This window comes from Acomys minous (genome assembly GCF_964271855.1).
Source record: "Acomys minous genome assembly, chromosome: 15".
Classification (NCBI taxonomy): domain Eukaryota; kingdom Metazoa; phylum Chordata; class Mammalia; order Rodentia; family Muridae; genus Acomys; species Acomys minous.
The window spans coordinates 48,162,861-48,186,769 of NC_140497.1; the positions used below are offsets into that span (position 1 = coordinate 48,162,861).

At 38.7% G+C, this 23,909-nt stretch overlaps 1 protein-coding gene across 1 annotated transcript in view; it reads right to left on the minus strand.

The window, feature by feature from the left end:
- The window catches only part of ANXA10 (annexin A10), a 72,083-nt gene that overhangs the window by 17,797 nt on the left and 30,377 nt on the right, over positions 1 to 23,909 (minus strand). The window contains exons 3-6 of the mRNA XM_084759536.1: positions 21,335 to 21,429; positions 7,386 to 7,499; positions 5,782 to 5,872; positions 4,006 to 4,085 (exon numbers count right to left, since the gene is read on the minus strand). Of these exons, the coding sequence (XP_084615662.1) occupies positions 4,006 to 4,085; positions 5,782 to 5,872; positions 7,386 to 7,499; positions 21,335 to 21,429 (380 nt within the window). The remainder of the gene's footprint in view (positions 1 to 4,005; positions 4,086 to 5,781; positions 5,873 to 7,385; positions 7,500 to 21,334; positions 21,430 to 23,909) is intronic.

Sequence of the window (23,909 nt, forward strand, 5' to 3'; positions counted from 1 at the left end):
GAGATGAGATCCAGTAAGTAATTAGTTGTTTTGCAGACAGATGTTAAAGAGGAGAAAGTTTAGAAATTTGACTCTTTTATCTGTTGGAAAGGGGAAATTTCTTATAGATACCAAACTATGTGACTTGAGAGTTGCAGAGTGTGTGAAAAGAAGAACATATTATTATAATTTGGTCTTGCAGTTAAAATAGGCTAATTTTCTCATTTAAGAGCCCTGAAGTTGGAAATAAAGAGACATACTGGGGATGCAAAGATGCAAAAAAAAAAATTGTCCTTAAAGGCATACATCTCAGTAAGATCGAAGTACACATAATTGGGCATGAATCCAACTGGGAGTGGGTAGGTCTTCATTCTTCCTAGGTTTCCGGATTGTTTATTTTTAAAGACGTCAGAAACCCACGTTCAAAAAAGAGTGGACTTTGTCCATTCTTTGATTGAGGGACATCTAGGTTTTTTCCAGTTTCTGGCTATTATGAATAAAGTTGCTATGAACATAGTTGAGCTAATGTCCTTGTATGATGGAGCATCTTTTGGGTTTATGGCCAGGGGTGGAATATCTGGGTCTGAGGTAGCACTATTTCCAGTTTTCTGAGGAAGTGCCAGATTGATTTCCAAAGTGTACAAATTTGCACTCCTACCAGCAATGGAAGAGTGTTCCCTTTTCTCTGCTTCCTCACCAGCATGTGCTGGCACTTGAATTTTTTTTTTTTCTTAGCCATTCTGACATATATGAGGTGGACTCTCAGAGTCATTTTGATCTGCATTTCCCTGATGACTAAGGACATTGAGCATTTCTTTAAATGTTTCTCAGCCACTCGATATTCCTCTTTTAAGAATTCTCTGTTTAGCTCTGTACCCCATTATTTAATTGGGTTATTTGGTTTGGTGGCGTTTACATTTGCACAATGGAATCCTATTCAGCCATGAAAAAAAAGAAAATCTTGAAATTTGAAGGCAAATGGTTGGAACTAGAAAAGATCATCCTGTGTAATATAGCCCAGACCTAGAAAGATACGCATGGTATATACCCACTTATATGTGGATATTAGCCCAACATAGAAGTCCTCTGAGAAACCCACCCAGCAGGGGTTCGGGCCAGATACTGAGACTCACAGCTGAACTCCAGGCAGACTGCTGAGAGTTGTATGGAAGGTGTGTGTGTGTGTGTGTGTGTGTGTGTGTGTAAGGACCTACAGGGGTTAGAAGCTCCAGAGGGAGACCATCAAGGCTGGTGGATCTGAACTCGGGGGACCATGCAAAAACTGGTATACCAACCAAGGCCAATACATGCAGTGTACCTAGACCCCTGTTCAGACTTAGCTGATGGACCCCCCTTCATTCTTCATGTGTGTGGGAACGGGGGAGAGGCGATAACTGCCTCTGACACAAACTCTGGTGCCTGAGATTTGATCACTGCCCATTGGCAGAGCAGTTTTGAGGACACACAGAAGAAGGGGATGGAGACTACCCTGACGAGATCTAATAGACTGTGAACAGACTGTGGGGGAGGAGGGCCCCCTCCCCATTAGCAGTCTAGGGGAGGGGAACAGGTCAGAAGAGGGAGGGAGGGTGGGAACTGGAAGATACAAGAGAGGGAGTGACAATCAGGATGCAATGTGAATACCATTTAATAATAGTAAAAAAGAGTGGACTGTTCAGTTTTTGATTAAGCTATTGGTCCTTGTAAGTTTGTCCAAATTCAGCTGCCAAGGATGATAGACTCCATGGCACCTCTCCACAGGAAGCCGAGAGTAATAAAGGACATGAGCAATGTGCTGGCTACATCAGTTAGTTTACAAGATAGGCACGGAAACATGTTGGTTTAAAAACAAGCCAGGGAACTGGTGAACTGGGTCCATTGCTACTTATTGCTAAGCTGCTGACATGATTTTGATCCCGAGGACCCACATAGTGGAAGGAGAGAACAAGCTTCCAGAAGTTCTATCCTGACGTTTATTCTGGCATGGTGGTACGCATGTGTCACCCTCATAAGTACATATTAATTAAGAAAAATCAGGAATGTGCAGTCATCAGCAACAGAGAAAAGAAGGAAGGCATGCAGTGTCATAGTGTCACACTGTGTTTTTATCGGGGCATTCAACAGGGAGAATGTGGCTGTGGGTATCCTTGGCGTGCTCCTTTGTTTTTCTTCAGGTCTCAGAAAAGACACACACAAGTAGCATTACACAGTCTGAGCTGGTTGTATATTTAGGAATACACACACATGCATACACACACGTAAAAATAATTAATGAAAATGTGGCCCCGCGTTAAAAAATGAACAAGGAGGGTATATTGGAGGTTTTGGAAGGAAGAAGGAGAAAGTAGAAGCAATGTAATTATATTAATCTTGAAATATATATAAAAAATAGTGAAACAAAAAGAGTGTGCGTCCCTGGCCGTCCTCTCCTTACTTTACTGTAAAGGACACTTCTTTTTGTTTCCTTCTTCAAAGGCAGTGATTCTTTTCTTCACTGCACATGTATGAAATTAAATGACTTTTAGTGCATTATTATCATTATTTGTTTCTTTGACTTTAAGAAATTGGTTTTTCTAATTGTGGGACTATGGTTTTGATGTGTAAAGTAAAGGTCTGTAGATTTAGAAATGATTTTAGACACATGCCATGAAACACACACACACACACACACACACACACACACACACACACACACACACACACACACACCACAAGTACCAAAACCATACACACCATAATATACACTTCATAAAATGAAAGAAAAGCTCACAGCCTTTAAGTTGTCTTCTGAAACTGTGAGGTTTTGCATTTTTACTATTTAATGCAGAACATGGACTCTACTTGAATTCCTGAATGTCTTTCTTCAAAAGGATGACAGGCTCATTCAAAAGCAGACATAAACTAAAAGATAACGATACTTTAAAATATTACTATTATTACAGTGAGAACATGGGGAATGTTTTTGAGAAATGGTAATTGGATAGAAATAATTACATACCATTTAGTCATTAGAGAAAAAGAAGATAAATGACAAAATATATTTTTTATTAGAAGTAAGGGTCTTTTTAAGTAATGTATAGTATAATGGAATTTGTATAAGTAGCACTGAGGTCTTTTGTTGTCAATAATATACAATAGGAGCTAATTCAATGTTCTGGCTTCTTGGACAATCACTGCACACACTGTACACACACACACACACACACACACACACACACACACACACACACACACTTTTTTGTGCTGCTAGACATAGAAGAACTTGCCCTGGTTATGAAATCATTTTATTGCTAAGCTATAAATATCTTAACCCCATACTCTTTGCTTTTTTATTTGTTAACCACTTATAAGAATATTTGTATTATACAAAATGATTTTGTTGCACTATATGAGAAACTAAACTCACTTACTACATAACAATCAGTACAGAGTAGCAGCCTGGGAAATGTCATATGCTCCAACCCATGTAGAAGTTTAAAAAATAGAACACAGGTTTAGAGAGACAACTCAGTGATTAAAAACACTAGCTTTTCTTCCTAAAGACCTCGATTCAATTTCTAGCATCCATGTGCTGGGTCACAGCCATCTGTAACCTCAGTTTCATGGTATTTCTTTGTCTGACACCTGTTGGCACCAGGAATACATGTGGTACACAGATATACATTAAGACAAAATGCCCGTACACATAAAAATGGAATATTTTAATTAAAAAAAATCTGGAGCTTTAGATAAAAAATAAAAATTTAAGTTTTCTAAATAATCACTTATACACATATATGTATTTGTAGTAATCTGGAATATAGCAGATTTAGAATATTTTAGTACAGAGTTGGTACACAATCGTACTTATAACATGTGTAAGTCAAGTTTTATGTTAAGTCACTTAGATTTGGCTGATAGTAATTGTTATTACATAGAGTGTATGCATGAATTAAAATATACTGGGCTTTCTCTTCAATTTAGTAAGAGTGAATGTGTCTCTTTTTTAAAAAGAGTGTAAAATGGTAAGATTTTGCAAAATCATACCTGCACCAAGTTCATAAGCGTATCTCTGAAGTGTCCCGAGGTCTCTGAATAAATGTCCTCTTGAAGGTTGTTGCTGTAATCTGGGCAGTAAAACATTCGTGTTAAAAGCATGACTCCTTACAGAACCTCGTGTCAATGGGATGTACATAGATAACGCTCCTGAGTGTTAAGCATGAGGAGCCATCAATCAGTTGGCTGATTTTTGTACCAGAACTATGATAAAGACAACTGCATATTAACTATAGTCATATCAAGGTAGTACTGGATTACTAAACAGGTCATTCTGAGCCAACATTGAAAGAGAACTTTGGAGGTCACAACAGCTCTTTCTGTAAAGCCAGATTCCTTTGTTCCATGCTGTATGCTGTTGGCTAGGCTAACCATTTTCCCAGGTGCTCTAAATCATTTTAGTTCTCAAGTGAAAATTCTCACTTCATTCCACTTGGGAAAATTTTGATCTTGTTCAGAAGTGTAAAAAAAAAAAAAAGTAGCCATGAAGACGGCTCAATGTTCACAATACACAACAGGATGGAAATTAAGGCATTGCAACATCTTGAAAATGAAAATAATCATATTTTTATTTAAAAATGTGAAAATGTTTGATTTTGAGGTAACTTTTTGGGATGGTGCCATTTCTTTTTAGGTGGGGAGGTGACATTTATGTAAAGTAAAAAGATGTATTTCATGAGCAATGGTCACTGTTTGCTGTATTTTGTTTATATTGAAGGTGCCTCTTGGGTAAAGAGCAGCAAGTCCCTGAATCGAGCTCCTGGGTACCTCCTGTCACACTAAAGCATGTGCCTTATAGATACCTGTAATCGTACTTGAGCAAAATTTGCTTGAATTTCTGGGGAATTATTTTATTTTCAGTGTGATAATCATCAATTTTATTTAACGAAGACATCAATTTTGAGTGAGTCATATTACTTCGTTATATTTGTTGTCTCCTGCATTTTAGCTTTCTGGTCAATATATAATTGTATATATTTATATGGTACAATATAATGTTTCAACTCTTGAATACCTTGTGTAGTGCTATTCACTACTTACCATTACTATTTGGTACAGTCACTCCTCTCTGCCGGCTACATTGAGGTATAAAGTAAGTTATTATTATTTCTCTTCCTTGTACTGTGCAGCAGAATATCAGAACTTTATTCCTCCAATATAACTGTCACAGTATACCAGTTGATCAAAATCTTCTTCCTTTTCACCTACTCCAGGGTGCCGAAAACCTCTGTTCTACTCTAGTGAGTCATGTTTTAATCGTAGGAGGTGCCTGTCATGTCTAATCTTGTTGCCATCCTGACAGCTATGGGACGAGCAAACATCACATAAAGAATTTATTCCTTCATCCTGGCATGGGGGCACATCTGTAGAGGAAACTTCTTGTTTGCTAATTGAGGTAGGAGGATGCAGCCTATTGTGGATGGTGTCATCTCTAGGCAGGTGGGTCTCAGCTGCCTAGCAAACAAGCAAACAAATAACTGGGCAAGCTAGTAGGCAGTGTTTCTCCATAATGTCTGCATTAGCTCCTGCCTCAGGTTTCCATATGAGTTTCTCACTAACTCCCATCAGTTATGACCTTAACCTGTAAGTCAAGTCAACTGCCTCTTTCCACTCGCTTTTGGTCAAATTTTACCACAGCAACAGAGAATTAAAGCCGAGCAGTATCCTAAAAGCATTTAAAATACATGACATGGAATACTTTTGGTTGATATTTGAAAGCATGGTAGTACACGTGCATAATATATACATATTTATATATTTTCTTACGCATACAGTAGGCTTCTCGCAATTGGAAAATCTCCCCATTTGTTCTTGAAGCTAATATTTCAATGAGGCAATTCTCATCCGTGCCTGCTCCCTAAAAGTCAGAGAGAAATATAAAGATGCTTTTATTTGGAAGAATGGCTTACTTTATGTACGATAATAGGACAAAGCATTCATGGTGTTCTTAGAGGTAGTAGAGGAGAAAGAGAGTGCATTCAGGATAAAAATCAGTGCAGTCTCAGGTCTGTGTCAGCTGTTCACTGTTTGATGACCCCCGAGGGATGATGTTATCTGCAGGAATGTAGTCCATTTACTTACAACAACTATGGGCATTGCTAATCAACATGGGAAGACACACTGAGTTCTTCCACTTTCCTCTGGAGTGGAATTGTAACTCCACGTGTTACTGGACTATCAATCCTTCAGCAGTTTAAAATTAGAACATAGGTCTCATAATTTATCAAGTATGAGTTTGTGACCCGTGCTTGTCTCTCCCTGGCTGTGGACCTGTGTTCAGACTGCCTCAGCCTTTAAACAGGCTGTGTTTTGCTGTATCTTTTAGCATACAGTGTACTAATTTACAATCATGGTCTTAAAGGCAGCACATCCCGTCCAGGGGTTCCTCAGGACACACCTTGCCGTTCTCTGACGTGCTGAGACGGCTTGCTGTTCTCCTCTCAGCCGTAACAGAAGACCTCATTCTTACAGTTTCCTTCTACAAGTTTTACAAGAAATGGGAATTGGCTTGTAAATTTTGAAAAACATATGATTGGATGGAATTCCTCCGAATTTTATAAAAATCACTATTCTGATCGATATATTATGGCTAAAATCCATGTATCTTTAATTTTTTTTTGTCTCTTGCCTCATTTCCATCACACATTGAGATGATCTGGTCTTTGACAAGCACTTTATAGAAGGATTTGAACAGTCTTATAGGTATTTACCTCCAACATTTGAAAGAAGCCAAAGGCTTTCTCCCCCACCATCCCCACACAATAGAGCCTGAAGTTTATTTTGTGAAATTGACCTTTCTGTAAGATCTTAGTCCTTCAGAAGTATAATTTTGATGCACCTGAGGAATACTTTCCATATGTATGCATTTACTTTAAGTTCATACAAAATAACAGTTCCATTGATATTTCGACCCCAATTCAGCATTTTGTTTTGATTCTGAGCCAAATGTTTATAAGTACATTTGCTAGATTCTCATGACTTTAAACCCAACTTCCTCAACAAGAGAACACATATGAAAGAGAGACAAGTCTGAACAGCCCCAGCAGCTAACGCACTCATTCCTGTTGGAGCCGAGCTTGAAGGTGACCGGATTTGTCAGTTTCTACAACCAAATAATAAGCTGGGCCCCAGCCACTTGACTCAGAGACTCCCTTTTCCCAGATAGGCTCTTTCTGACACCGTATTTCCATAGTTACATGGTAGGCTAGCTATTCTCTTTTGTCTCTGCAATCATTTAAACTGCAGGAGCATCTCACCATTGTTGGAAAGGAAGGTCTATCCTTTGTTGACGTCTGAGCCTGTCCCTGTCCTAGGGGTACCATTAGGTTAGCCTGTATATGACGCAGGTATATTATAGCACCATCCACTACCTTCATGGCATGCCAGAGTTCATGAGCATCGTAAGATGGTGGAGGGTACATCAGGCCAACCATCACTTCTTTGAAGTGAGAAGAAAGCTGCTCCTTCAGATCTGCAATCAGGTCCTAGGGAGGAAGAAGTAAACATAAAAAGTAAAACACTTTCAAATTTACAAGGGAAACACCACTGTGAGGTGTCTTTTATGAAAATGTCTTTTTTATATCATCAGACAGCAAGTCTGGTTTTGATGCACACACATATCTTTGGGTTACACTAGAGAATGGATTTGAAGGTTTGAAACGACTGATTTAATCGCATCTGGGAATGACAGAGCATGTGGTAGTTTTAGCCACATCAGTACAGGGACTATTTCTTTTTTTATTAATTTATTCATATTACACCTCAATTATTAGCCCTTCCTCTGTTTCCTCCCATTCCTCCCTCCCTCCCACTTTCTCCCTTCTCCCCTCCCCTATGTCTGTGATTGAGGGAGACCTCCTCCCCCTATATATGCTCTTAGAATATCAAATCTCTTCTTGGTAACTTGCTATCCTTCCTATGAGTGCCGCCAGACCTCCCCATCCAGGGGACATGGTCAGAAATATAATATTCAATGTGAAGGGTCTTTTGGTTTCCTTATGAAAAGAAACATTGAGGAGCTGGAGAGATGGCTCAGAGATTAAGAGCACTGTCTGTTCTTCCAAAGGTCTTGAGTTCAATTCCCAGGAATCACATGGTGGCTCACAACCATCTATAATGAGATCTCATTCCCTCTTCTGGCTGACAGGTGGACATGCAGGCAGAATACTGTATAAATAATGAAAGACAGACAGACAGAAAGAAAGAAAGAAGGAAGGAAAGAAAGAAAGAAAGAAAGAAAGAAAGAAAGTTAAGACTGAGTCTGAAAACATTTGAGCATGGAGTATTTGGTTTTCCTGGACAGAACTAACGAACCATCAACCATTAAATAAAATATTTTACTTTATTTCCTCACTATAGATGTTTCTTGGTTACTGTATGGATTAAAAGCTTATGTAAGTTGATAAATCTTATACATTTCTCAAACAACAGATCCAGTACTTAAAATATTGAATGTAACTTAAAACGTGACCATGTCCCCTGGACGGGGAGACCTGGTGGCAATCAGAGGAAGGACAGCAGGTTACCAAGAAGAGACTTGATACCCTATGATCATATAGAGGGGGAGGTAATCCCCCTCAGGAACAGTCATAGGGGAGGGGAATAAGGGGAAACTGGGAGGGAGGGAAGAATGGGAGGATACAAGGGATGGGATAACCATTGAAATGTAACAAGAATAAATTAATAAAGAAGAAAAAAAAACGTATGTGCTAGATTTTAGTCTTTAGAATACAGGTAAAAATATTAAACTAGTACTTTAGTTTTGTCTTTCTATTTTTCTCGTATACTAAGAAAATTTTAAAATATGATAAATTATATTTATGTAGGTTTATCAGGATAAATTAAATATATTTAAAGTTTATTGTGTTTTGCTCAAATGTATCTAGTTTTACTTAAAAGTGTACAACAATATTTAGTGCTTTGCACTATTACGAAGGCATAATGAACTCTAGTAGGATAAATTCAAGTTGGTCACATTTTATTTACAAGGCCAAGATATCAGAACAGATAAACTGGAAGGGCTGGGAAGACACTGGCTGGGGTAAAAGAGAATGTATATATAAAATGCCCAAATTAACTTTAAGTCATTACCAAGTTGGTTTGAAATCTAAATAGTTATGAAGTCTCAGAATTTATTTATTCCAACCTGTTTCCATGTGCATAGAGGAACAGCACTGTAATTAGCTCTACTAGTGCACTGTATAGGTGCAAAAGAAGAGACAGTACTTGGACATTATCTCTTTGTAGATTTTATAGACTGTATTAATTCAAGGCCTTGGTTGGCTGTGAATTCACTGTGGTCTTGCCTCTGCCTCCTGAATGCTGTGATTACAGGTATGTACCGCCATGCCTAGCCAATCTGTTTTATAGTGATATTTAGGGTTCAGGAAGCCTAGTTAGAGAATACAGCATATATTTTGTGAATGAGGACACTTAGACACGGCACAGTGCACTGAAAATGTGAATGCACATAGATATATTTAATATTCCATTATGATGCGATGACAATGCTCAGACAGCTGATGCAAATGTTTAATACTTGAATTGGCCTCTGACTCACCAGCCTTACCCTAATCCTAAATTGATTACTTATTTGATATCCCAATAATTTTGAACCTACTGTATCATAATGGTCAAGGTATATGATAAAACCTCATGCTTGTATGTTTTTCCAGTGTCTGTCGACACAAATGAGTTGTCTCAAAAACTTCCTGAACTCAGAATTTAGTTATATGTTAGTGTGTGTACATGCATATAGAACATACGTAATGTGTAAATGAATCCATGAAATGAATGAATAAACAAATACAGTGTGGAAAGAGAGTTTTTATTAGGCGCAAAGAATAAGTGTACTGTTTAGTTGAAGATAATTTGAATACTCCAGGTCTTTGATTTAATCTTTAAGCACATTTGTTTGATCACTGTTTTTTTCCATATGTGTATAACAGCATCTGAGTTTCTTTACACATTTTACCAATTATAGATAAATATTGAATATGTATTTCACCAAAAACTGAAGTTAGGATGGCCACTAGATGGCGATATATACATATATGTGTGTGTGTGTGTGTGTGTGTGTGTGTGTGTGTGTGTGTGTGTGTGTGTGTGTGTGTATATAGTATTGGGTCTGCATGTGTTCAGGGAGAGAGAGAGAGAAAGAAAGAGAGAGAGAGAGAGAGAGAGAGAGAGAGAGAGAGAGGAGAGAGGGAGAGAGAGAGATTATTTTTAAAAATTTAGTTAAATAACAATTTAGAGAAAGAAGACATATCATACATCCTTTAGTGTCACTGATATAGTTTCAAATCTTGTGTAAATTAGTGGCATGAGATTAGAAGAATATTACTACATTTCTTTGTGCCTTCCCCATCTCTGAATAAAGGAAACAACAACCCTCCTCACAAGATTCGTAAACGTTTTACAAGACTTAAGGGAAATTGTTAAAAATACTAATAATACTTTGAAATACACTCCAAAAATGTCATTCCCTCTAATAATAGTAAACAATGCTTGCAAATCAGTAGTCTTCAGCTATAAACGGCTGCATTGCGGTATGGATTCAATCTGCCTATCTTCACAGTCTCTGTCTCTTACTACCCAAGCTCAGAGTTTTGTCCGTTATCTTTCATTTCTTCTATTGACGCCACGTCTGTTATCAGTACTGCCTGCCATCTCTAACATGGAAGCACAGTTGTGTATGTTATGTGGGCTGCAAATATGGTGCTGTTCCTAGAACACAAGGGACATGAGATGTTCCCATTGCTAAGTGACTCTCAGTTTCCTGATTTGAGCAAGTGCAGTCAGCCTGTGATGCTCACAAAGTTAATTCACCTAATGCCTCCCTCAGGCCCTGTCCGTGGAAGGCAGCAAGTGCACACAATCGTAGACCTGGCCAACTCAATTGGTGTTGCTTCCACTTTCATGAGCCCTGGTCAGGCAATCATCTTCTAGCTTCTACACTAGCAGGGCAGCTGGCTAATGAGCTTTGGTTCTGTACATATTCCCTTTGTTCTCTTTTTTAAAAAAAATCCGGGGGGTAATGCCCTGAAATTTTCACAAATCCAAATACTCATTCTTCTGCCTTAAATGTTCCCTCACTCCAAAATGAACATTCTCGTTCTTCTGCATGGTTCATCTCTGAGGAAAGTGGGCGTTTGTCATGTCATTTCATGTAAATATAAGCTTGAAATGTTTTTACCAGGAATGTCGAGGTTCGTGGTACATTCTGATCACTTCTTGGTCCTTTACGGCTCATCTCCTTGCCCCTGACTGGTCTACTTTAGCTATAGTGGATTTCTCTCTGCTTCTGGAACAGCAGATCTGCTCTGACACTTGACTTTGACCTTCACTTTCCTTTCATGTTCTTCCTTAATGTTTCCTTGCCATTCAGCCTTCTCAGGAAAAAAAAATCCAACCTAAAACAACCACAACACCACCACCAAAACTATATAGCCATTTAGCCATGTAGGCCCCTGGAACTTCCCGCTTTTCTTTCTTTCTTTCTTTCCCAACTTTGTCTCTATTCTGCAGTAACTGCTATCTTCAAACTGACATAATACACCAATTAGCGCTCCTTCACACCAAGGCAAAATGCAAAGCTTTGACCAACTTTTCCCATGCTTCTTTCATCAGCCCATGGAGTTGTGCCTGCTAAGTACTGCGTACTTATACAATAAAAACAAAGTGAGCCAATGAATGGGTAGGTCAACATGTAATTTGACAAGTATTTGTTTGTAGTCATTCTTGGGTAGTCTGAAAATAAAGAAGGAAAGTAATTTATATTCGCAGCAGCTTCCCTTGAGTGGAGGGTGCAGACATCAGGGGAAAATAGTCAAGGTACAATGCACAGCAGGGTGAGGCCTATAGATGTGGGAATAGCATGCCATTAGCAGGGCACCAGGAAGGAGACTGTGCCTTCAGCCAGGAAGATAAATATTGAATTGTATGTTTAAATAAGTATACTTTGAAAGTTCAAAGAGGAACATTCAAGTCGGCTTCCTAATTAGAGCCTCAAATTCTCACTTGGAGTTATATAAATAACCTCTCAGATGCAACCTTTGGAGTGTGACTTTCCCCAGCTTCATTGCCTCTGATTTCCTATTTTCTGAAGCCTTGCCCTGAAGCATGCTCTGCCAGAATCACAGCTTGGCCTTCCATTAGGCTAATGAGTACTTGCTTTTTAAATTGAGCTGTTCTGTGCCACTGCTGAAACCATTCTGACCACTCTGATTAAATTAAAAATAAAGCAATGTTTTCTCATCTCGTTCACATTTTCTTATGGATGAAACGGGGTCAAAAGTGGACATATGATGTTTTCCTTGCTTGAGTATACTCAGGGGCAACTCCTTCACATGCTTCTAACTTACATGCCTTTTCCTAATTAATTATAAAAAGAACTTTCATCATTGAAATACTTCAAAGGTAAGAACATAGAGTGAAAGTTAAAACCTGTCTTAATTCTAGTTACCATGTGACCTCTGCCTAGATGCAAACTTGTGCTTCATGATAAAGACATTTGTGCAGGCTGTGTAAGAGAATATTCTTCCAAATAGCTGAACCCCACATACTTTTCTTTAGTGCTTCAGTTTCTAATGGGGACATTATACAGGGTCGTTCGTTGTTGTCTGATGGGAATGATAAATGTTTGGCCTTCTAGAGAAACTCAGCAAACTGAAATTGGTAACGTTTGGATCTAGAATGTTCCTTGGAGGCTCATGTGTTAAATGCTTGGTCCCCACTGTATCTCTATTGGGAGGTGATGGAAGCTTTGACAGATGGGACCTAGTGGGAGTTTCTTAAATCATCAGGGGCATGAGGGTAGTGAGATACCAGCCCCTTCCCTCCTTTCCTTTTCCTTCCCTTCCCCCTCTGTCCCTCCATCTTTCTTTCTTCCTCTCCTCCCTTTCCTTCCAGCTACAAAATGAGATGAGCTGTTCTGCTTTGCCACATTCTTTCATCGTGATGATGTGGCAGCTCATCAAAGGTCCAAAATCAACCAAGTCACTTGGCTTAGAACTTCCAAAAGGGGCACTGAGAAATAGCTCAGTGGTTAAGAGTATTGCTTGCTCTTTCAGAAGACCCAAGTTCAATTCCCAGTACCCACATGGCAACTCCCAACTGTCTATAACTCAAGTTCCAGTGGATCAGACTCCCTCACACAGATATCCTGTAGGCCAAACACATAAAAATAAATAAATAAAAATTATTTTAAAAATATTCATATTAAAAAAACTTCCAAAAGTGTGAGCCAAGAGAAATATTTTCTCTTTATAAGTTTGATTATCTCACGATACTTTGCTATAGCGTCAGAGAAATTAATCCAAAAGATTCCTCTCTCAATACAAACTTAAATTATAAAAAGCAGTCTTCAGAAAGCAATTGCTAGTAATGGAGAAAGGAACAACTGAGTTAAAAAAAATAAGGGGAAATGGAAACTAGGAGATAAAGAAATATGCCAACTGTCAAGATGAACTTGAAGGTGACTGGGGGAAGCAGGGACTAGTCCTGAAAACTATTTGGTTCCAGCATTGATGTGAAATTTTTGGTGTATGGGCAGACGGGAAAATACTTCTTGGGTCAGTTGACACAGGTAGCTAAGTTATGCAGAACTGGGTCATCGTTATACAAGGGCATAACCAAGGCTGTTCACATAGCTCTGGTGAGAGGATTAGCCCCTTTGATGAATTTATTCCTGTTACTCATGTTTGGGCTATTTGGATGGGTGCTTTGGCTTAATGTTTGAAAAGTATAAATTGCATTTTATTGGATCTGTAAATGTTGAAAATGTTGTGACTTCTGCTAATGCCTTTGATGCCATTCTTGCATCCTTAGGAAGGTATATTCTGTCTGATGAAACCATCTGGAGTCCAGCTAGGAATTTAGACTGTGTTCTCCACTACATCGTTTGCCCCTGGGGGCTGACAGCCAGCCGGACATCATAAAACACACCTCATCATCAACAAGATGCATTGTGATGTCCTTAGTGGTTTGCATGCTAAGGTTGCCAGTGCTGGCCAATCTTGTGACTTCTGTTATGTTTAACCTGATTTTCTTTCCACAGAGAGGAAGTCGTTTCCCAGAGCACTGCCCTGCACTCCTGGCTGACTCGATTCCTCTTTTGGGGTTGCCCACAGTTTAACATTTTCAAGTCACAGTGCTGCTATTTCTGGCCAGTCATCTGTTTCAGGCCACACTTTACCTTGGTTCTTAAGACTTTGTATTTTTGGCTTTCTGGACTGACCATGGTATGTTTACTGTTTGTACTTTTTTTTCTCTTTTTTTTATTAATTTTTTCTTGTTACATCTCAATGGTTATCCCATCCCTTGTATCCTCCCATTCTTCCCTCCCTCCCATTTTCCCCTTATTCCCCTCCCCTATGACAGTTCCTGAGGGGGATTACCTCCCCCTGTATATGCTCATAGGGTATCAGGTCTCTTCTTGGTAACCTCAAGTGTAGAGTAGAATCCAAGCATCCCATAGACTTACAGAGGGGGAGCAAGGTTAAGTAGACTCATGTCTAATATATGATTTTCTAGCAGTACCATTCCTGAGACTGCTGTGCCTTTCCTTCTCCTGGCCGACCTCTGGCCACAATGTTTGGTCTGCGCTCTTACTCTTATTGGGAGCCGAACCAAAAGTGGGCACAGGGATTGTAATGTGATTCTGCTTTACGTGCTTGCACTCTCTCAGAATTCTTGCACTCCTGTACTATATAAGAATAATTAAAAGAAAGAGAATTATCCCTCCCCGGGGTGAATATATTGTCTCTTTGAAGGGCATAATGGCTTTTAGACTTTTCTGAAAATGACCTTGTCCCTCTTACAATTAACAATTCCAAGGATCTTGGTTATATGTTGGAGATAGGGTTAAAAAAAAAGAGCTACTGATATGGAATTCAATAGTTTTCTGATCATTGCCTTGCTACCTTGGGTTGTGTTGGAGTGCGAAATTAAAGTATCGTGGGAAACATTCACAGTGGCAATAGCTAAAATTATTGCAGATGACAGTGATACTGTCACCTATGGCCAAGGTGAAAACAATTTCTTAGCTAACACAGCCTACTGAATGATCCAGATTAAAAATTCAAGACAAATTCAGTGTTGAATTTGAAAAGATGGTCATTTGGATTTTTCAGAGTAATCCCTACAATAGAGTAGAATTTGCTAACTCATGGGATTAATGCTAGTGAGCAAACTGTTAGGAATAATATGACAGTTTACTTTTCTGTGTTGTGCAGAGTCCTGTTTTATAAGGAGCTTTAATGAAGACTAAGACAAACTGATGATCTCTCAGACTTTGTTTTTCAGACCAGTAAGAGTGGATTATATTCGGCACAGTCATAAAATGTTCCAGTCATTGTCAAATGTTCCAATTGTGTAGAAATTAGGGTTACTATAGGTAAGCGGCAGTTTTCTCTGGACCTCCTATTTATAAATATTATGCACAGTGAGGCACTAACAGCCTTGCTTTTGATCTGCCTCTCTAAGGATGTTTACATAACTTTGTGAAGACTGAGATAAGGACTCCCTAATGAACAAAGGCAGGCTTGCATTATGCCCACTTAAATAATTTTGTTTTCCAGATCTCATAGTTTCTTGGCTACAGTGCAACCCACTCTATGTGAAGATGCTTTTCATGTTGATCCCTGAGAACTGTAGTCCAGGGAGCAAACAGCTGAGACGTGTTTGACCATTACTAATGAGAGTACAGAAGTGTCTTATTGTCTCTGATTCAGGGGTCTTCTGTACCAGCATCCATGTCATCTTGGCTGATTAACTTGCTAACTTGTAAACAAGTTAAAAATCCTACATTTTTCACAGCTCTTAATTAATATCTACATTATATATTGGTATATAATTATATCTTTATATAATTATAAAATAACAGTCTTATGATATGAAATAGAACTGTATTTTTAAATAACATATTTTCAGTCTATTAGAATAGTGTCAAGAAATGACTAGTATAAAAATATAAATACCTGTATATCAATAAAAAAGGACAAAATTGTGAAAGAAAAACACATAAAGGATGCATACTGTTAACCCGCAAAGAAGCAGCATCTTGTCTATAAACAAAGACATGGAAAGAGGCCCTCCATTACACCTCATCAGGGAAAAAGGGCAAGTTAAAAACTACAGTAAGTTCATTACACACATGTGATAGACTGGTTAAAACCTTAATGAAATTTCAGTTGTGCCCCCATGATAGACAAGCTGAACACCAGTGTTGTTGATAGGTTAAGAGGATCAGGAATCATGCATTGTGGGTAGAAGTACGACAGTACACAACCTCCTTAGAGAGCAACTGAGGCTCAGTGAGGGTAATTTTAATGGAGAAATAATTACAGTGCCAGTTTTCTTTTCCTTCTGCCCCTCTCCTCTTGTTCTTCCTTCCTCCTTTAGGTACTGTCTATGTCATTCTAAAAAGAAATAATTTCAATAAGAAAACTGCACAGGTAATTTACTGAATCTGTGAAACGTTGATTCTTTAGATTTTAATTTATTTTTAGAACATAGAAATTATTTCTCTTATCTGTCAATTTCCCAGTTTTATCAGGAGGTTTATTTAACTCATCTTAATTATTATTTAATATTTATAAAATACTTATCTGTGACAAACTATATAATCAATTTCACCCTTTGGACTAGAACTATGTCTATTTTTCCTTTTCAAACAAGAATTGAGTTGTGAAGGAGAAGAAGTTCTTTTATAGGAAGGACGGAAATCTATAAAGTAGATAAGATAATTTCTAGAAAACTACTTTATAGAATGTGGGGTATTGGTATTTTAACCATGAAGCTCAGAGATAAAAGGGGAGAGTGTAATTGAGAACAAGGGAAGTTTTAAGAATTAACTTTTTATACTTCACATCTTATGGAGTGGCAATGAAACTAGACAGCTCTAGCTACCATAGCAGGATGCCATGGGCTTAAATATTAGAGTTTCTGTCTCAGGAATCCTTGTGCAGAAAGTCAAAAGTCTTAGCAATGCATGTTTGGCTACTACTGAGGTCCACAGCCCTGGTGTACACAGCTATCTCTGTTCCATCATACACACACCCAAGTGTCTCTTCTTTTTCTTATAAAAAAAGTCCCACTGGAATAAGGATCAATCTTTTTTCATATCACTGATTTATCTCGTTAAATGTCTATTTTAAGGTAGGGCTCTGACATATACTTTTGGGGGACCATGATTCCATCAGTATTGTCAATCATTTCAATGTGATTGTGATCAGTGCTCTGGACACACTGGTGAATAAGGCAAATATTCCTTTCTGGAGCTTGTTTTTCACACTGAGGTGATACCTCATGGACAAGAATAAGAATACATGGATATATTAAGATGATAAGTCTTATGGACAGAGGGAGGGAGAGGGAAAATGAGAGGGAGGAGAGGGAGAGGGAGAGAGAGAGAGAGACAGAGAGAGAGAGAGAGAGACAGAGAGAGAGAGAGACAGAGAGAGACAGAGAGAGAGAGAGAGAGAGAGAGAGAGAGAGAGAGAGAGAGAGACAGAGACAGAGACAGAGACAGAGACAGACAGAGACAGACAGAGACAGAGACACAGAGAGACACAGAGAAAGAGAAGGAAACAAGAAAAGGAGTAATTGGGGATAATATATACCTTGGGTGTGTTACATTCTCAAAATATATTAACCTTTCTAGAGTAGTTGACATTGAACAAAACCTTGAAGAATGTGGGGTATTCACCGCCTTTGACAACTCTGATGCTTCCATAGTTGAGGACAAAGGACACTAAGGAGAGGCTGTGGAAGGCAGAATTTTGTCAGATGATTTTGTCCTGGCCTTGCACAACCAACGCTGTGATTCAATATGATTGGTAGAAATCGAGATGTTTCAGAATTGACCTGTTACAGCTGAAAACTGAGACCCACTGTCCGGCTGTCAAGCTCGTCGTGGATGGACAGCCTTCTCCCCATCCCTGGTCCAGTGGCATTGCCTATGCTTGCTATGGTGGGAGTGACTCGCAGATAATCTCATTCTTTAAACTGGCACAGTAAACACCTTCTCAGTTGAGTTTGAGGATCCGTTTCTGTTATGCTTAAGGCAGTCATGAAGCCAATGACTTCACAAAGCCAGGTACTAAAGTGAACTATCAGTCAGGAAGCATTTATGGAACACAGATTGAGCTGTACTCACACCCAAGAAAACAATGCTGTCAACTCTTCATTACTCATGTGAATAGAAAATGAAAATATATGTGATTGACATAGAAGGCAAACATGACTATTTTAACTCTACAGCAGATGATACACAGGAGCCTTCCTTTAAATTTACTCTTTATTTTCAAAGTGGACAGTAGAAAGTATATGGGCAGAATATAATTCACTGGACCTGTTTATACTCTAAATAAAGAACTCATGACATTTTAGACCTTGAACTGAGTTCTAGAGGAAGGGTCCAAAATAAGCCAGGTTCTTTCTTTCTTTCTTTCTTTCTTTCTTTCTTTCTTTCTTTCTTTCTTTCTTTCTCTCTCTCTCTCTCTCTCTCTCTCTCTCTCTCTCTCTCTCTTTCTTTCTTTCTTTCTAGATGGAAAGCATCCAGTTCAGAGTTGAGACCATATAGCAGGCTGGACATCTTTGCAGGAGCACCCAAAGTCTGATTGCATCTTACTGTAGGAGCCTTAACTAGTTCTGAGGTCACAGTCATCTAGCAGACATCAATCGATCAGTCTTGGTGTTAAGAAAACATTTATATCTATCCAGAGGGTCCTAAAAACCTACAAGAAGAACATTATGATGGGCGGATCTGGGCCCAGGGCCAATGGACAGGACATTCTCCACAGTTGAGTGGAGAGTGGAGAATGACTTTCACATGAACTCTGGTGCCCCATGGTTTGACCACGTCCCCTGGATGAGGAGGCCTGGTGGCACTCAGAGGAAGGATAGCAGGCTACCAAGAAGAGACCTGATACCCTATGAGCATATACAGGGGGAGGAAGTCCCCCTCAGTCACAGTCATAGGGGAGGGGAGTAAGGGGAAAGTGGGAGGGAGGGAGGAATGGGAGGATACAAGGGATGGGCTAACAATTGAGATGTAATATGAATAAATTAATTAAAAAATAAAACATTTATACTAAGCTCTGACAGAAAAAATGTTATTCCAAGTTAGCACACTGGAAATGAGAAGCAGAGAAAAACAAACTCATGGCTTAGGTTCTACTGGATTTGAGGAGCAGGCGTTGAGTGTCTGGAAGTTTGATAGGAACAGCCGCCAAGGCAATGAGACCGAGGCTGCTGAGGACAGATGAACCAGCATCATGAAAGATGAGGAAGCAGGCACGGGTGCTGTGCGAAACTACAAGCACTTCCTGAGGGATACAGAATGGTGTCCAAGAGAGAACAGGAGTGATAAAAAAGACAGACAGGGGGAGAGGTAGAGGGAGAGGCAGAAGGAGAAGGAGAGGGAGAGGGGGAGGGAGAGGGGGAGGGAGAGGGAGAGGGGGAGGGGGAGGGGGGGAAAGGGAGAGGGAGAGGGGGAGGGGGAGGGGGAGGGGGAGGGAGAGGGAGAGGAAAGAGAGGAAAGGGAGAGAGGAGGAGAGAAGTAGAGAGATAGAAAGAGGGAGGAGCAATGGAGGGAGGAGGGAGAGAGGATGGGAGGGAGGAAGAGAATGAAGATGCAAAACAAAAATGAAGTAAGAAATGCTTCCCTCCAAAAGAGATCTCCATATCACGAGAAAGGAAGAAAGGATCCAGGTTTGTGCCGTGTACACAAAAACAATTATGATGGAGTAATAGAGTAAATGTTAGAGAAATTTTAGGTTTTGTATTATTCCAGATTTAAGCTGAATAATGGACTGGTCTAGTCAAAGAAAGGAGCAGAGGGAGGGCCTAGAGGTTGGGTAGCAGGAACCAATTAGGATTAGCCTGGGTAGAAGACCATGGTGATCTAAATCAAGAATCTGTAGTGGAGCTAGAGAGAAGCATGTGAGGGAGTGATAAATGACAGGGCCTGGCAACTGACTTAATGACAGTGGTATTTCTGAGGTGAGGGAAAAGTCTGGTTCTATGTTGTCCTGCTTCTTCAGCAACTTAGCGATCAGCCATGACATGCCAATTGTTCAGCAAGAGTGTGGGATAAACAGCTCTAAGACCTTAGTGAAAAGGGTTTCCCTCCAGTGTAAGTTATTTTTTAATGGGTTTTAAATCCCTTGAGTCTAAGGCACTCACGCCGTGTTTTAATCTGCTTTGGCATGATTATATTGGCAGAGCCTCGGTAGACAGAGAAGTTCTTTGGTCTAAATTAACTTGCGGTATGAAATGCTAGGATCTATATATACCTTTGGATTAAAAAAAATGTTCCTGAGAAAAGGCCTCACGTTTAGCACTGTGTACATTTAGATCACATTAGATTAACACCTGTCCTACTTTGAACATTTTTTTAAACGTATGGTTTGCAAGAAAGTTAGCTCAGGGTGCATAAGCCAAGGTGGCAGTTTTATGTGGATAAAAGGTATATCTGTCTCCTCCTTTGGCTGAACTCAACTAATGCATCTACTTGTAGAGCTTTCTGGATCATTAACCATTCTAAAACACGGGGCTATGTGTCATGGTTTTTCATAGGCTGAGCTTTAGAGGCAGAGCCAATTTATATGGACTAACTCTGTAGAGAAAGTTTCATGAGAGCGTTTCATCAATAATGTGCAGTTGACAAAGTAATTGCTATTCCAAGCCCTTTTGGCCTGAAGAGTTTTTGTTCTGAGTCTGTGGTTTAAATACATAACAAAAGCAAAGACTCCTTAATGGTCCTCACTTTGAAATTAGAATGTGATTACTTTAAAACATGGACAGTTTTATTGCCTTAAACTATTTTTAAGCTGTCAGTTCCTTTTTAATGGTCTCCATCCCTGCATGCTGTGGAGAAGAAAACATAGAGCCAGGTGAGAACCTGCAGAGATCTGGGGAGAAAGATGTTATTTTTTTTTTTTTGACCCGAGTCATCATTAGTCGGCTCTCTGCCTCCCCTAAAGCTCCACATAGCATTCCCAGCCCAACACTTATAGCCTAATTGGACCATAAAAGGTTACCCGATCTTTCTTTTGTGGGATGCTGTATGAATTGGAAAAGCACAGGTAGTCACCGTGAGTCTGAATATACCTCATACATAAATACTTTCCATGATAGAGCTCTTATTCCTTAAAACATGTAACAGCAAGGTGGACCGTTTTTCTAAACAAACGGGGAGTTCAAAAATGTTTGTGCTCAGTGAGACTGAAGAAAAGAATAGGTCTATTTTTTTCTGAGAAGGGTATTGTCTCTCAAGCACCTGACCTAGAAACAGGTCACGGTGAGGAAGTCTTACCCGTCCGTACATGCTCTGGTAGGCCCCAGCTATCATCTGCCGCTGTGCATTGCTGCGCTGTGTTAGGATGTCAATCAGCATGTCTTTGTTGCAGTCTAGGAAGGAACCATATAGAAAATTACGAGCTTTTACTCAGTATCTAGGAAGACTCCATCATTTATGGACTAAAACCAATGGTCAGGTGTTATCCTTGTTAGAATTTTACTATTAAATACTATTTGCTATCCCATAGCAACACTTGATTGCTCCTACATGCTTCTCCTACTCCCATTAGTGGTATTCATATACATTGCCTCCCTTTGGTTTAAGTAAAATCCCATAAGAAATATAGGAAGATAAAGAAAATACAGCTTTTCTTCTTCTATCTAGTCTGCCTTACTGAAAAAACAGGCTCCTTGACTTTCAAGCTGATGTGTAGTCACTGAGTCCTGGATCCTTCCCATGGTACAGCTAGAGATGAGGCTTATACTGAGCATGTATTATAAAACCAGGGATGCTTCTACAGGACTCACAAAAGAAAGGGGAGAAACCAGAAGGAAATAAGGAAAGCACACTTTAGTCAGATAAAGTTGTCTATCAAACTCTGGATGGAACATGGTCTCTTTTATCCATTTCCTAGGCTATCTTCTGTGCTGTGCACCTTCCACTAATTCATATGACAGTGTCATGTTAAGCCACGTCATGCCACATCATGTCACCTCACATCACATCACACGCCACATTGCAATACTCATAGGAGTCATATGTCATAATTGTTTTCTATTGTGTTTTATTTCTGACTGTTCAGAATAGAGGGGACAAGATAACCTTAACTTTTGCATCAGCTTGACTAAAATGTAAACATTCATTTTTTTTTTTTTTTTTTTTTTTTTTTTTTTTTTTTTTTTTTTTGTCTTTTGAGACAGGGTTTCTCTGCGTAGCCTTGGCTGTCCTGGACTCGCTTTGTAGACCAGGCTGGCCTCGAACTCACAGCGATCCGCCTGCCTCTGCCTCCCGAGTGCTGGGACTAAAGGCGTGCGCCACCACGCCCGGCCCAACATTCATTTTTTTTATCTAAAGCCTAGTGACCTCTTTTTTCTTAGGGTGATTATCTTAGAGAACACAGAAGTATAAATGCCTTCTTTTCTTCTGAGACACAAATCTTCTTATTAGCCTTATAATGTGGAGTTTTAAATAATTTGCTTACCTCTTATTTATCTCTCTATCTCTCTACCTACCTCCCTACCTACTTACCTTTCATCTATATCTATCTATCTATCTATCATCTATCTATCTATCTATCTATCTATCTATCTATCTATCTATCTACTATCATCTACCTAATATCTATCTAATCTATCATTTATTTATCACCTAGCTATCTCTCTATGTATATCTCTCATTCATTCATTTATTCATTCTGTCTATCTAATAGAATAGAAAGATTGATGATTTAGAAAGAGAAAGAAGACTTTGAAAATATTTATAAATAGTAAATGGAAGATTTTCAACAATTTCCACTGTGTTTTTCTTATATTCATAACATTTTTTGGGTTACTATACTCATCTGCTTTTGTTGCGATGTTGAGATTATACACAAACTATCTTTCTGATTTACTCTCTGTTTATTAGTGTTTAGAGCAGTTTCTGTTCACTTACTCTTTATGAGATATTGTACAATAATTTTAAATGGATCTCAAAAAATTTATTAAAGTGTTTTAATTAAAATATAGAAACAAAATACTGATACAAAATAAATGAAAGAGAGCCCATTATTCCTCTATTTTATTAAAGAGATGATAAAGGGACATTATAAATAACTCCATGCTCCAAATTTTAATCGTCTAAATGAATGGGTCAATTTATTCAAAGATATGATAGAATCTAACTTATACAAGTAAAATTGGCAATAAGAATAGACTTATAGCTATAAAAGAAATTGAATCAATAATTAATAGTCTGTCAGAATAAAAGTATAATATTAGATGTTTTAATAATGAATCTGACAAGTTTTAAAAGAAAAAACACCAGTTGTCTACGATATCTTCCACATACTAGAATCATTATCTGATTCCAAGCAGTATTAATCTAATGTTCAAACAAGAGTCAGACATTATAGAATTCCTGACATAGATCTTTTATAAAAAAAGATGCACCCCTCCAAAAAAAAAACACTAGAAAATTGAATGCACCAGTATTTATGAAGAATTATGCACAGGTCTAACATTGGATATTGGTTGAAATCTATGCCATAGACTTTTTCATCTTTTCATTTTTTCATTCAATATTTTTTAATTTTTACCTACACATTTATATTATTATACATATATACAATAAACTACCTATCGCAAGAAGAACCATGACACAATCAGGAATTATATAAATGTTACATTCTTAGTGTTTTGGCTATTTGTATTTGACAGTCTTGAAAAAAATGTTTCCTATCCTGGTGCATCTAAAAATCTGAATGTAAGTCAATATCTATCACATCTTGTCATTATGAACTTAAAACATCTATCTAGACCTAAAAACACCTTAACCCCTAAACAACTAAGCTTCATTGTAAAACTAAGCTACTTGAAGACCAGGTAGCCAT